This window comes from Symsagittifera roscoffensis, unplaced genomic scaffold (genome assembly GCF_963678635.1).
Source record: "Symsagittifera roscoffensis unplaced genomic scaffold, txSymRosc1.1 SCAFFOLD_978, whole genome shotgun sequence".
In the NCBI taxonomy this organism is placed as follows: domain Eukaryota; kingdom Metazoa; phylum Xenacoelomorpha; order Acoela; family Convolutidae; genus Symsagittifera; species Symsagittifera roscoffensis.
Window position 1 is genome coordinate 1 of NW_026970848.1, and position 14,967 is coordinate 14,967.

At 34.5% G+C, this 14,967-nt stretch overlaps 1 protein-coding gene across 1 annotated transcript; it reads left to right on the forward strand.

Moving 5' to 3' along the window:
* Positions 1–2,166: 2,166 nt before the first annotated feature.
* On the forward strand, positions 2,167–11,055 carry LOC134856011 (sphingomyelin phosphodiesterase 2-like; the record flags this gene model as incomplete). The annotated part of the gene is given in 5 exon segments (XM_063872383.1): positions 2,167–2,306; positions 5,569–5,784; positions 9,008–9,240; positions 10,055–10,288; positions 10,659–11,055. Coding segments are annotated over 5 exon segments (1,220 nt in total), but the record flags the coding sequence as incomplete, so codon positions are not given.
* Positions 11,056–14,967: the final 3,912 nt, after the last annotated feature.

The window sequence follows — 14,967 nt, forward strand, 5'->3', positions numbered from 1 at the left end:
AAAAAGTCTAAGCACACTGTTTCAATCGTCCAAAATCGTAATAAAAATTTATTTTACCTGAAGTTACTTAGGAAAATGTTTAACACGAAACTGAATGGAAGCAGGATAAATGAACTACAAAAAACCAAACAAGCGTTGAATAAATGAGCTAAATTATCAACATTCAACTACACTAGTAAAAAATTTTGACCATTTTTTTTTGAAATTTGAAATTACAGTTCACATCAGTCGAGAAAAATGTACGCATTTTTTTGTTAGCTTGACATTGTAGCGGGTTATTTTTAGATCTAATATTTTGTTGTTTCATAATTTCAATAGAAGTTCATCGAAGTGAAAATTATCCGGATCCCAAAGCTCAGAAAAATTTCACAATCAATTCAATGAACGCCCTTTCGGCTAGAGTTTTTTAAAACATTTTACAATGAAGGTATCTTGATAGTCATTCGTACATTTGATATAGAGGGTCGTCAAGAGACCAGTTAGGCCTTTAGCAAATTGATTTCTTTATTGATCAGAACAATTGAAAACTTAAAAAATTGAAGTATATTAGTTCAATGTGTAGATCCTACACCCTCTAAAGTTCTACAGTTTAATGCGATTAGAGACCCAAAGTTGATTTCTTTTCAAGTTCAATTCTTTTATTTTGTTGAAAGGATGGTAAACTCCATCATCAAATAGAGAAAAAAGTAAAGGTCGTTAGAAACGTAGCGGACTTCTAGTTTTGAAAATTTACTTTTAGTGTGATTTGCGAATTTTAAAAAATATTAATATTTAGTGAAATAAAAATTTCACCGGTTAACCAAGTTTTCTCAAACTGGGTTAATTTTAACATGAAATTGTCGATCATATACTGATCTTGAAATTCAAAGAGTTTTAAGCCCATCCTTCTTAAATTTAAAATTTGACTTTTTCAAATATCAACTTTTTTTTTCTGTTTTCTTATGTTCAATGACTCTTTTCCAGCCAACCACCTGTTGGCTATGTTTTATAAAAATTGATGAACGTAAAATACTCTTATATTGATTGTGATAATTTGTTGCTTAATTTTATCAAGAAAATTTTTAAAATTTAATCGCATTTCTTCTTTTTGAATTCATTTTATTTCTATTGCTTAAAACAAGTCACACTCCACTATCAAACAGCAAAAGTGTAAACGTCACGATGAACGTGATGAATTTTTAGTTTCGAAATTATGTCTTTTTCATTACCCCGCAGAACAAAACATTTACTTATTGGTCCGTTTATTTTAAAAGGGGTTACTTTTTCAAAGCAGTTTCCTCACTAGTTTGTTTTTATAATTCATAAAACTTTCAGGCCATATGATTTTCGATGTTGATTTTTTTCAAAGAACAAGACATTTTTTTGTCTCCGTTCATTGACTTTTCCCAACTGGGTGTTGGCTATGTATTCAAGAGTCGATGAACGTAGTTCAGACTTTTATATACACTACTGGACAAAATTAAACGCAAAATCAAGTTTTTCTCACTAAAATGCTTGTTTTCAAGGATGATTTTGGACAAAACTCTAAGGGAAACTAAGTAAAATTTTACATAGACCGAGAGCAAATGGTGAATGCAGATGGTGAAAACTAGCATTTTCAGACCCGGAAAAAACTGGTAAGTCTGTAAAACCAAAATGTGGTAATTTCGCTGAGGACAGTTATGATCATTTGCCCTCGGTCTATGTTAAAAGTTTTCTTAAGTTTATTCTTTAAAATCATCTTTGAATTAATGTTTTTGAAGGTTGACTGAATTGATTTTTCAAAATGAGCTATCCAAAAAAAAGTTTTAAAAAAAACCTATTTAGCAAAAAATTTTTGCCGGCAAACTTTTCGCCCTCAAAATTAGTATATGTTGGCGCGCCGTCAGAAATTTTAAGAAATTTCTAAGGGTCGATCGGCCAAAAATAGATGCCTTAAAATAGTAACAAAGAGAGACCCCTCGGGTGGCAAGGGTTCGAATCCTGAGAGGAGTAGGGAGGGTAGACCAGTAGTTTTACAGGGTGAAATTCAAGACCGAAGTTGGTTGGAGTTAAGTTTAACAAACTGGCGTATTTTCTACTTTAACTTGATACCAATAACGCGTTTAGGAGGCTATACCTCTATTAAGGATATTTTATTCTTAAACTCGGTATGCATTCAAATGAGCGCCGATTTCTAATTTCTAGGTTGAACGACATCTGCGACAACATCCTTGCCAATGACTATGACATAGTTTGTCTGCAGGAAGTATGGATGGAAGAACACAAGAATGAAATTGTGGCTCAGCTGAACATGAAATACAGTTTTTACGCATGGTTTCCGTCAGGTACTCAAGCGGAGTTTTTCAACCATTTTTGTATACCCCAGGATTTGATTAACGGTCCCTTTTCCACCTACTAACACATCTTGGGACGATCCAACGGTCATTTTTACAGAAAAATTTAACTTGCTAACGGCTTTGCCCATTCTCCTGTTTAAAAAAATCCCCTCCCACCTCACACAAAGGAGTTTTAGTTTCAGTAATAGTTAAATTACTCTGCGACAATTGTACTATAATAAGTTTATGCTAATCCCCACAACAGAACAAGGATGGCTGGTTACTGTGCAAGAACAACAGAATGTTCCGACCATAGCTTAAGAAAAATACAAAAAAAAATTGTTTTTTTTTTTTCAAATAAGTTGCGCTTGTTCTGCGTTTTGTGATAAATAGATCTGAACGAAAAGACCGAGCTTAGGCATATTCGACAAATATTAAAAAAATTGGCCAACTGGAAAACAGTTTTTCTTGAAAATTGGCTAGAAAACGAAAAAAAAACATCCTTGAAAAAATTCAAAAAATTGGTGGTTCTTTGAATCCAAAAATTGGTAAGTTCGCTTTGGCCAGTTCTGATCATTTGCTCTCGGTCTATGTTAAAATTTTGCTTAAATTCCCAAAAACTGTTCTATAAATTCATCCTTGAAATCAATTTAAACTTTTTTCGTCCATTTTTTGAAGGTTGACTGAATTGATTTTTCAAAATGAGCTATCCAAAAAACTTCAAAAAAAAACTTTTTTTAGCAAAAAATTTTTGCCCCGCAAACAAACTTGTCGCCCTCAAAATTAGTATATATTGGCGCCGTCAGAAATTTTCAGAAATTTTTAAGGGTCAGTCGGCCAAAAAAGATGCCTTAAAATAGTAACAAAGAGAGACCCCTCGGGTGACAAGGGTTCCAATCCTCAGAGGAGTAGGGAGGGGAAAATTTTTATGAAAACATAAACTCTCGTCGAGACCAAACAGTCTCTGGTACATGCACAGATTGTTTTGTGTAGGCTCCTGGAATTTAGAGGCAAGTCGTTAAGCATACTCTTAAATTCTAAGCATAATTCACTTGACAAATTGTTCCAGAATCCATAAACAAACACCTTATATCATAGAAATGTAGCGGAATCCGCAAAAGATAGCAGGAACCATATCAAAAGTGAACAATAGGACACTGAAGTTAAAAGGAAAAACGAGGGCGGAAAAAATTTAAAAAGTTTTCAAAAACTTTCTCAAAATCTTTTGCAGAAGTTTTTTGAATTTTGAAGATTTTGATTCCCAAACTGGCGCTGGAAAAATCCAAAAACTAATTTTACCTGAAAAAAACTAAATTTTCACAGTTTAAAATAAGCTGAAATGAGCAACTGTAAGCCAGCAAACTATGTTTATTTGTGGTAGCTAATTTTGCGTCGAAAATAAAATTAAAGAAAAAAACCAAAACACACCCAAATAAAATCTTCCTCTACCTTCAAATGGTCGCACAATAATCAAAGCTTGGTTGGAAGGTGATATAAATCAGTAGCGGATGTTTTTGACAAAAAAACTTACAAAAAAACGTCAGAGGCGCTTTTGGTCACAAAATTAAAGCTTGGGGTGTTGTAAGCTTTCTGACGCCGATAAGATTGGTTTTGAGGAGAAATCTTTTTTGAAACTCAACCTTGAGAATATCCTGGTTCCAAAACATCTATTGGACAGAAAAAACGGATGTTTTCTACGTTTATAAACCAACTCAAAAAACAGGAATTCACAGGAAAAGTTATATGAAAACATGAAATCACGTCGAGGCCAAACAGTCTCTGGTAGATGCACAGTGTAGGTTCCTGGAATCTAGAGACAAGTCGTTAAGCATTTTCTTAAATTCTAAACATAATCCACTTGACAAATTGTTCCAGAATCCATAAACAAACACCTTATATCATAGAAATGTAGCGGAATCCGCAAAAGATAGCAGGAACCATATCAAAAGTGAACAATAGGACACTGAAGCTAAAAGGAAAAACGAGGGCGGAAAAAATTCAAAAAGTTATCAAAATTTTTCTCAAAGTCTTTTGCAGAAATTTTTTGAATTTTGAAGATTTTGATTCCCAAATTGGCGCTGGAAAAATCCAAAAACTAATTTTACCTGAAAAAAACTAAATTTTCACAGTTTAAAATAAGCTGAAATGAGCAACTGTAAGCCAGCAAACTATGTTTATTTGTGGTAGCTAATTTTGCGTCGAAAATAAAATTAAAGAAAAAAACCAAAACACATGGTATGAGATTATTGTTTGAGGTTTTTAGTTATGCTAATTTCAAGTGAGAAAAAAGCTTTTTTTTCAACAAAAAATGGTTATTTTATTCGATTTTATCAGTATATCTACTTAGTCGGTCTCTTTTTTTTTAATAAAAATCTAAATCCAGCAAAATCTTGCATTGTCTAAAAATGATACAACCTGAAACTTTCAACACAATTCTACTAAAAAATGATGTTTTTGCCTACATTTTGCGGATACTGCTTTCAATGTGTGGAGTATGATTAAAGTTTGCGGGTTCTGCGACAGCGCAACTCTTCTCACATGAATATGTTTTTTTTGCTTACGGATTCCACAAAGTGTTCTGGATCTCGAATTTTTTTCCTGATTCAGCATTTGCGCTGTTTTGGAGCAACGCTGAGTAATACAGTCATTTGTTTCTGGAAATTACAATTCGGATAAAAATCAAACAAAATTATCCTTATTGCGATTCTTTTCAGGCGGACGCTTCTTTTCAGGGATTTGACCACCTGCCGACCCCAAGGGTCCCCCTTTGTACTATTTTGAGATATCAATTTTTACACACCCTAAAATTTTTCTAAAAGCGCCAATACTAATTTTGAGGGGGTAGCGCGCGCCGAAAAACCGCAATTTTTTGGTCAAAAATTTTAGAAAAAGTGCCTAAAAACGCATTTTTTGGCCTGTTTTTTCAACAATTTGCCTGCGGCGCAGAAAATTTGCCTAAAACAAGGTCTTTTTAGTGCTTTGTCAGAGCTCGGCAAATCAATTTGGTCGACCTAAAAAAAGGTCGACAAAATTTTCGAAACTTTTTGGAATACCGCCCCCTTCGAGAAAACCCGAGATCCGCCCCTGCATATAGAATTGACAAGACGCAACCAATTTGTGCAATATATCTATTAAGAAATTTCTTCGGCAAAGAACAAGTCAAAAACTTTTCTTTGATCTGATTGTCTTCATTTTTCTTTTCCTGAATGTAAACATATTCCACAACCACAGAGTGAACGAAATTGTTCTTCAGCTTGCAAAAAGTTTTCAGGTTTTCTCCCTGGCTCTGGACTTCTCACTCTGTCCAAACACAAGATAGTGTCATCCTTCTTCCATCGGTTTCTGCTGGAGGACAAAGTGTTCCCTTTCGGCTCAATTGACTCTATCTGTGGAAAAGGATCGGCTGTTTCACTCATCGACTACAAGGGATTCATGATCAGTGTCATCAACACACATCCTCAGTGTGAAACGTTAACCGACTCAAAAAGTTAGTGCAGTCGGCATAAAGACTCGAAAGTTCTGCTCCTAACTGGGTGCAATCTTGAATACTAAGTTTTTCCTTTATTGTTTCACGCAATTTTGGCAAAAAATTAGATGAATTGAAAAATCATAGTTAAAATAAAATTTGGAGTCAATTGCTCGCCTCAGTTCAAGGTCGAATCAATTCTGAGTCGGTCAAAATTAGCGGTATACAATTTTTTTAAAAGCGAGCATTAATTATCAACTATCACCAAAGTAACTAAAACATTTATCCCGCGATTCACAATTCCCCATAACTGACCGAAAAGGAAAGTTTTTTACTTTTGCATGAGTAAAGTATGTTTTTAATTTTGAGCTCACGACATCAATACTTTTCACACTGTACATAAAACTAAGTCAAAAATGCAGCTCAAAATGTGAGTTTTATCTGTAAAAACAAGACTGTTCGTTTATGCTGCATAGCCATCTGAGTTTCAGTAGAGCTCGTAAAAATGTCTAGCATGGCGACATATCATAAGCTGTGAAACAGAAAAGCTTTTTTTACAATAAAACGCAGATTATCTCAGGAACCCCTCAACTATAGTTTTCAAGAAACAATGAAGCAATTTTCTCATCTTATGCATGGGGACAAAACTGACCGTTTTTGTGCCTTTTGAAAAAAGTTAACCACAAAAATGTTGTTTCTTTGGATCCAATCCCCTTAAACTAGGAATTATTGGCACTCAAAGCGCTCTCAGACAAATTGTGTGAGTGCTTAACTAAAATTGAATGGCGTAAAGGAACACCAAAATAGTGCTAGTAAATTACCCGCACTGAAGTTTCATGGATAATAATCGGTTATATTGGATTTTCATTGTCAGTCTCTACAAAATAACAAAAATAATCGATTATAATCGATTGAAAATGGATTATAATGATAATATTTTTTAAGCAATAAAATCCCAATATAATCGATTATAATCGATTATAACCGATTATTTTTAAAAAATTTTATCAAAAGAAAAATAAATCCATTTTAATCGATTATAATGGATTTTAATCTATTTATCCAAAGCTTTTCATAGTTTTCATTTTTTCATAACTTTGTAAAACTTAAGTTAGTTATTTTGTTCTCTCGCTTAATTTCATTTTGTCCTATTTTCAATCGAGTTATGAAAAATTACAAAAATTTACCTATAGATCCCACACCAACTCCCCCCATGCTTACCCGTACTACAGTTATATGTCCCCTAACTAGAGAGAGTGGGAGGGTACGTCGTGGTTGGGGGTTACGTGGGGGGATGGGGTACGTTGGGGGGCGGGGGGGTACGTCGTGGGTTAGGGGGGTACGTTTGGGGGGATACGTTGGGAGGGGGTAAGTTGGGGGGATGGGAGTACGTGACGGGGGTACGTCGTTGGTTGGGTGTTACATAGGAGGGGGAGGGGTGGATACGTTGGGGGGAAGGGGGGTTTACGTTGGGGGGGGGTACGTTGGGGGGGGGGGATATGTTGGCGGGGGTACGTTGGGGAGGGGGGTACGTTGGGGCGGGGGGTTGACGTGAGGATCTGGTCAAAAATGCTGTTTTTGGGCACTTTTTGGAAAATTACTACAAATTGGCCGCCCCTGGATGAATGCGTTCGTTCGAGTTTTGCAGAAAGTTGCAAAAATTAGAGTCATTATTTACAAAATTGAATCAATTTTCATGGATTTTATGTACAAAAAAATCCATTAGATTGAAAATAAAAAAAAATGGATTATAATCGATTATAATGGATTATAATGGATTTAAGTTTTTCCAAAATAATCGATTATAATCGATTAAAAATTGATTACGTGGTCTAAATTTGACATGATAATCGATTATATAGACAACATTTTAGTCAACGAAAATCCATTATAATCGATTATTACCCATGAAACTTCGGTGCGGGTATGATTTGGTTGACACTTGTCAATATGCTTGTCTAATGCTTGTCCATATGCTTGTCTAAGTTTGATGGCAAAACTCGAGTACTACATCCTCAAAATTGAGGACCACAAAAAATATGCAACGACCACAATCTAGAAAATAATTAAAGTTTAGCCTATGAGCCTAGTATAATGTTAAAACTAGATTGAAGCCTCAAACAATGTTCTCTAACAGGAGTGAGATATCATTAGATTGTTTTTTATTTTTTTTGCACTAGATTATAGTAACCAATGACTGAAACATAATCCAGGCAGTTTAGCTCATTTTCTGGGCTGCGCAGTTTTGCATCCCACGGAACACCAAAATTTTATTCGGTATGCGTGCAAAAAAATTTCAGTTCAATTCCACATATATTTTTTTTTAATTTTAACAGCCTTCATATAATGGTCGTTAAAAATATACATTCGTAATTTGAACCTCAGGATTTTAAATTTAGGAATTTTTGGAAACTATCTTTTAAAACCAGAGTTTTTTTAAAAGTATTGAGCGTAGTGAAGACTCTTATATAAGACGTAGTGATTTTTTTTGTTTTTTTTTGGAAACAGTCTTAAAAGGCTCTGATAACTACATTAATGAATTTATGAGTGCACTAAGGTACTAAGAAGTTTTTGAGTTCAATTTAAATTCATCTGCTGAAAGTTACGTAAAAATCACTCTGCAAATACGAACGTGGAAATGGCGTAAAAAACGCAAGTTTCGAAATGGGAATTCAATTTTTAAGTTTCCGGCGGAATAAAAACTTTACCTATTGATCCAGTTTTCTCAAGTTGGATTCATGTTATCAAAAAAGCGCCAATCATAAATTGCTCTAGAAATTCAAAGAGCTTAAAAGGCATCTATTTTTTTCCTTGAAATCTGAAAGTTGTGATTTTTTCAAGAAGTCTGTGTTTTTTTTATGTTTACTTGCAATCATTACTCGTTTCCAATCTTCAATTGGCTATGTTTAAAAATGTCAATTTTTTTGTTTTCTAGTCTTTTTGAATTCATTGGCACTTTTCTATTGTCTGTTGGCTGTTATTATTCAACGGTTTTGCGAAATAAAGATTTCATTACTCTTATTTTAACTCTTTATTTTGCTGTTGGAGTATTCTCTCAAAAACCTCACTCGTTAAAAACTTTAGACTAATGGGTCGATAAGTTTGCAAGGATAATTTCTTCAACAATCATTGAAAAATGCAATTTTCAACATTTTGTTTTTTGTAATGTCAAAATTACCAACACGATTCATGTGTGTCTTGGTTCTCGCTGACGTAATTTAAAAAGTTTAAACATTCGGTGCAGATGAGATCCGACTTGTGCAGCTGTGGGATATTGCACAACTGGCCAACTACTGCAGCAGAAATAGTGACGTCATAATTCTCTGCGGGGACTTCAATGCCCGTCCCTCCTTCGAAGGCATGCAGTTGTTGAGACACATTGCAGGGGTCAGGGACTGTCACTCAACTGCTCTTGGGAACTGCACTGAGGATTTTGTGCCCAATAAGGATACAAATGGAGTTACATATGCTCGCCAGGTATACTATTGTAAAAGCAAAAAAATAACAATCATTGGTTCTGGAATTTAAGTTATTCGAGCTGCCGGTGGTGAATTTAATGGCAAGAATTTTTTTTTTTGAGCCCATTTTAATCATCAGTTTAGCATGGTCACACTTTGTTTTTTAGAAAATAAACAGGTTTCTTTTCAAGAAAACCTGAGGCCCACTTCTAAGACAAACCAAGAAAAATGAAGCTTCTGCGTTAAATTCTAAATATATAAGGTTTAAAATGTTTTGCTAATGTTTCTTGAGCTTAGTACCATTATACCGACAACCTGGTAGCCATGGTTGTCAAGTATTAACCATCTTTAGAATAATTTCTTTCCGCGAAAACTGTTTTCCCGTTCATAAATGATACACTCGGATGAAAATTGGAGCATTCTTTTTCAGCTCCAAGCTTTTTCTTCCATTAAGACTTTAATTTGAGTGTTGGAGAAAAACCTGGAAAAAAAACAAAAAATTTGAAAACAATAACCACGATCATCCAATGCACAAATACCAAAATATAATAACCTACTCAAGAAATAGTGATTGTTAAGACATGAAGAACTTTCTAAAACATTTAACATTTGGTTTCATACAATATCCCAGTGAAGTATTTAAGTTAAGTCAAACAAGTGGGTAAAAATGTCATGTTTTGCCGTTTTTTTTTTCTAAGTGAATTATGGCTGTGGCGCAGAAAATTTTGTCTAAATAAGGTCTTTCCAATATTTTGGGAGAACTTCGCAAAATTCAACTCTCCTCCCCTCGAGAAAATTTTCGATCTGTCTATTTTGACTAGTAGTTTTTGCAGGACAATAACTTAGTAGAACGAGGCTACTTCAACTTCTACCCGAACGGGGCCAGAATAGACTATATTCTCTACTCAGCCGGCAGAGACGGAGACAGAAAAGCAGATTGGAAGAATACTTCTGGTTCTGTGTCCCAATTGAAGTGCGACTGGACACGAACCAGACCTTGGGGTCTGCTGGGATCCCAGAGTCGGATGCCTTTCTCGGACCACGAGGGAGTAGATGCTCAGTTATCAGTGAGTTACACTATCTTCAAAAAACCAAACCAAACCCCTTCCTATTTTTGGTTTCTAAACTAACCGTCTTGGGAAAACCGAGGGGAGGGGGGGGGGGGGTTAAACGCGTATTAAAAGTTTGTCAGTCGCATCAAGTTTTGTAAGCTGTTCAATGTGAGCAAAGCGGGTTTGAAAATTGAAAATGCGCCCCAAAGTCGAGGTTCCCCCCCGCTCAAGTTGTGACCCAATTAATCATTCAAAAGGGTCATTGGCGAAATTTTTTTTATTGTCGCGCAAGCTTTTGACAGGCCTGATTGTGGCCGCCACTGTTTCTTTAGGGGAAGTTATTGTTTGTTCAGCTATTTGAATTGGTACAATTACGTTTTTTCAGTGGGTGACAGAAACAGTAGCCGAAAACGGAAGTGGAGACATCAAAAAGAAATCGCAATTGGCGAACGACGAGAAATCAGCAATAAATAACCACGGCAAAGGGCTGTTAGAAACTTCGGCAAAAACCTTCGCAATTCTTGCAGCAAAAGCAATTGCGAAAAAGAAAATCCAGCTGATGTTTGCAATCATGTCTTCAATCACAGCTGTCATGGTCTTACTTCTGCAGCTCATGTGTTTGTTCAACTTGATCGAGTTCGAAAACCCTTCTCGGCTAATGGGATTTCTCGGATTGTCCCAGACGACTCTGATAGTTTCATTCGGCTGTTCGTTTTACTTGTTCTACTTTTACAAATGCGCCGCTAGTGCCTATTTACAAGCGCATCATTCTCTGAAACATTATATGAGTTTATAAATGAAAAATCAATAAAAAAAGTTCTTGTATCTCTTGCCAATTGAAATTATAATTTTGTGTAGTGTCTTTTGTTAAAAGTTGCGAAAAATGATTTACCACTTACTCAAGTCAAAGTCAATTGTTGAAGAAAAGACATATAAACATCTCCCATGACGAATGTGCAAATGGCGCAATAAGCACAAATTATTTCTAGCTTCAAAAAAGAACATCAATCTCAATTATTTCTAGCAGATTAAAAAAATACATGTTGAATCATTCAATAATTTTATGAAAAAAAGGTCTACTTAAGAGACTGGAGGAATGGGGAAGCAAATCGAGGAGACTTAACGCATTGACTTTTTGCCAAAACTTGATATCTGAAAAATGTTCTAGAAAAATCAATCACATTTTATTATTAAACTTGTGTTGGTTGATTTGTTTCCAACTGTCTGCCGGCCATGTTTTTATGTATGACAGAAACAAAATTATAGATATTCAACGCTAACTATTAAAAGTAGAAAGTTAGCGAAAAGTCCCATTAAAAGCAGTAGTCGTCTTCACAGCTGTCGTTTTTTTTGCCGTGAACCAACTTTTTTTTACATCTCAGAAATAATTGACAAAATAGGATGATGTTACTGCATCTGAAAACCTTTTAATTAATTTTCGCGTTTTGAAAAACCACATTTTCTTTCATCCAGCTGACGAATCCGTGCCCAATGAAAAGTATACGTTTATCAGCATCCTGGTTTATATATATATATTTGCCGTTTTCAAAATCAAGAAATTGTCAAATAATTTACCTTTTCAACACTAGACGAAAAATTCTCAAAACAAACATAGTATTGCGCTGTGTAAAGTGGTCTCTCAGTTTAATACTGTGTAATAAAGTCTGAAAGGCGGAAAAGTTCAGGTTTTCTTGCGACAAAAAACCTTTAAAATAATTTTTAGCAGCCGAATTATAACCAATGAGATTTTACTTGATTCGAACTTTCTTTGACATAGTCAAAATTCAAAAAACACAACACACCTTGTGCCATTTCTTCAGAACACAAACAAAAAAAGCAAGTTCACTCATATCGAAGCAAAGTCTTGAACATTTCGACTGCGCTTTAACGTCTATGGAGTAGTTTTGATTTTGAAAAAAACGACATTTTCTTAAATATTTTTGCAAAACTTCCCCCCTGTTTTTATTGAAAATCATCTTTGGCACGTTGCTTAAAATGCAAAAGGACTTGTTTTGCATATAGTAACGTACCAGTTCGACGAAATAGCCTGCCTCGATCAATTTCTGAGCCGGATTACTTTACTGCCTAAACTTTATAGAAGAAACTTATCAGTCGTTAATTACTAAACCCAAATAATTTTGCGGATAACCAAAACAGATGGAACGTTTAATTATGTTAAGTTCAAGTTACAAACAACTATAAGATTTTATAAACATTTTCTGTCAAAACCCCCAGTTAAACAATGAAGTTTATTTGAGAAAGAACTAACGGGAGCGTAAAAATTCCGTTTGAACAAAGACTAACACAAATTTTTAGTTTGTCTGTAGAAAACTAAATTGATCTGAAATATTGCGGCAGAACGAAAAAAGCCCCAATTGAATCAAAAAATAACTAGCAACAGAAAACCTAAATTATTATAACGTATACTATTTGTCCTGAATATTAGTTTAAGCAATTCCATTATAATTTCGATTTGAAACCCTTACTTTGTTGACCTAAAAACAATAAATTATTTTTCTTTCAACAATCAAAATTCAGCAGTCAAACGGGCGTGTTAAGCAGTTGATGGAATGGATTGAATGCTTCTAAGAGCTTTGCAATTTTTTGATAGCTGAATGGATTAAATTTCAAATACCTTTTATTAATTTGTCTTTAAGGTTAGTCTTAGCTATTCAATTATCTTCTCAGCCAAAATTTGCTTCACAATCCTTGCTTAGTTGACACAAAACAACTTTGGTTATTGTTTTTTCAACAATTAAAACTCATTCTTAAGCAGCCAAAAGGCTGTATTTAGCAGTTGATTGAATGCTACTGAACAATTTGCAAATTTCTGATGGCTGAACGGATCAAATTTATTAGACCTTATTGTTCCGACTTTCGATACAAAAGTAACGGAATATTTGTGCTCGGGGTGGGTTTTTTTTTCTTCAGACAAATTTCGACTTTTTAACTAACCATTTTTGACGGAATTTTTTTGATATCATTCGAAAGGTATTGTTGTCCTGAGCTCAAATTTGAAAAGATATTTCACCTGTGATCATTATTCGTAAAGTTACGGGGGTTTAAAGGTTGCCATTTTGGCCAATTTGGGACAATTAACGCGCGATATATATTTCTCGCTATTAACGCGTGAGCGGAGAATTAATCCGTCTTAAAATCGTTCCAAACTGGTTGAAAGAAGCTTATTTGCCATAATTGATTTGTTACACGCAGCGAAATCTATCATTTTATACTTTGTATGACGTGTGGGGTGATGATTTTCACAAAAAAAATTCAAATTTCAGAAAAAAAAATTTCATTTTATTTTTTCTTACATTTAATTTTTTAATGTTATTAATGCTCCATAAAACCTTAAAAGGCAGTCGGAACATTCAGGGCTTCGCCCTGATACGAGTAGTCTTGTACTGTTTTAATTTTGTCTAACATGTTATACTTAGCTAATCCATTATCATGGTTTTTCCTTTTTCTTCACATGCAACTTTTTTTCTTGTAATTCATTGTTCTGATTTTTCAATTTATGCCAAAACTAGCATGCGGACTAATAAATTTATGAAAAAAATCTTCGGTATCGATACTTAACATTTTCAAGCCCTTAAACCATAAAATTGAAATATGGTACGTTTTCAATCGTAGGTTGAAATGCTGTCGGTTAGAGTTATGTAGAGTAACTTTAAAATTTTGAGATGGAGCAAAATAGAATGTCACACAGCTAGCCAATCATTTATCGAAAAAATTTCTGTTAAAAAAACTCAGTTTTATAGCATACAGAAGTTCAGCTTAAACTAACTAATTTCCTTTAAATTATCTTGACCTTGTGTAATAGTTTTGCCTGTGAAATGAGCCTTTGCATAAAACTTTTTCGGAAACTGTTAGTTTGCTCTTTTTATTAATTTTGGGTTTCAATTTTTTCTTCTTGTTACTACAAGATGCGATTTGCTCCTTCTTTGAAAATTTTTTAAATGTAATTTTGTCAACCAAAGTTTCTTAGTTTCTGTTATTTGTTGGCATTTGGTTATTAGTGAGCGTTACTTCACGCCGCTAATTTTTTGCGATCCACTTCTTGTACCCCGAAACCCTTGTGAACATAGTTGACCCTCCTTTTTTGCAACCACTACCACGTCCATGGCTCACAAGTCCATACAAGCAATGCGCATCATAAAACTTCCCTCTAGATTTTTTTGCTGCCAAATAGAGGTCCACCACTATCACCCTTGCACGCTTTGCTCATGGTCTTCTTATAAGGATTTGTACAAACTTGAGTCTTCTTGTCAAGTTCGAACATGCAACTTCCTTTGGTTTCTTTTACAAAACCTTCTTGAAGGTACTTCGCATGACTTTTTGGTGAATTGCGACCGAGGCCAGCCACAATTAGACTGTATTTATCTGATTTGTAATAGTCTTTCTGGCAAATTTTGATTTTGAGTTTGGAGCTGACTTTCTTCGACAATTTGATTAACGCAATGTCATTTTTTTTATAATTCTTGAAACTAAAACAGATTCACAAACAATCATCAAACAAACAGCTTAAAACCGAAAAATTTTATCTGCATTTTTTTGGTCTTCTTCGAAAACAGAAGGCAAAATGTTTGAAAAGTAAAAAAAAATTGGCGGTTTGACAGAGAACTGACCAATTTTCTTTTCAACAGAGGGGTGACTCAATAATATCTGGACTGGTTTTCTCCAACACAGTCTAC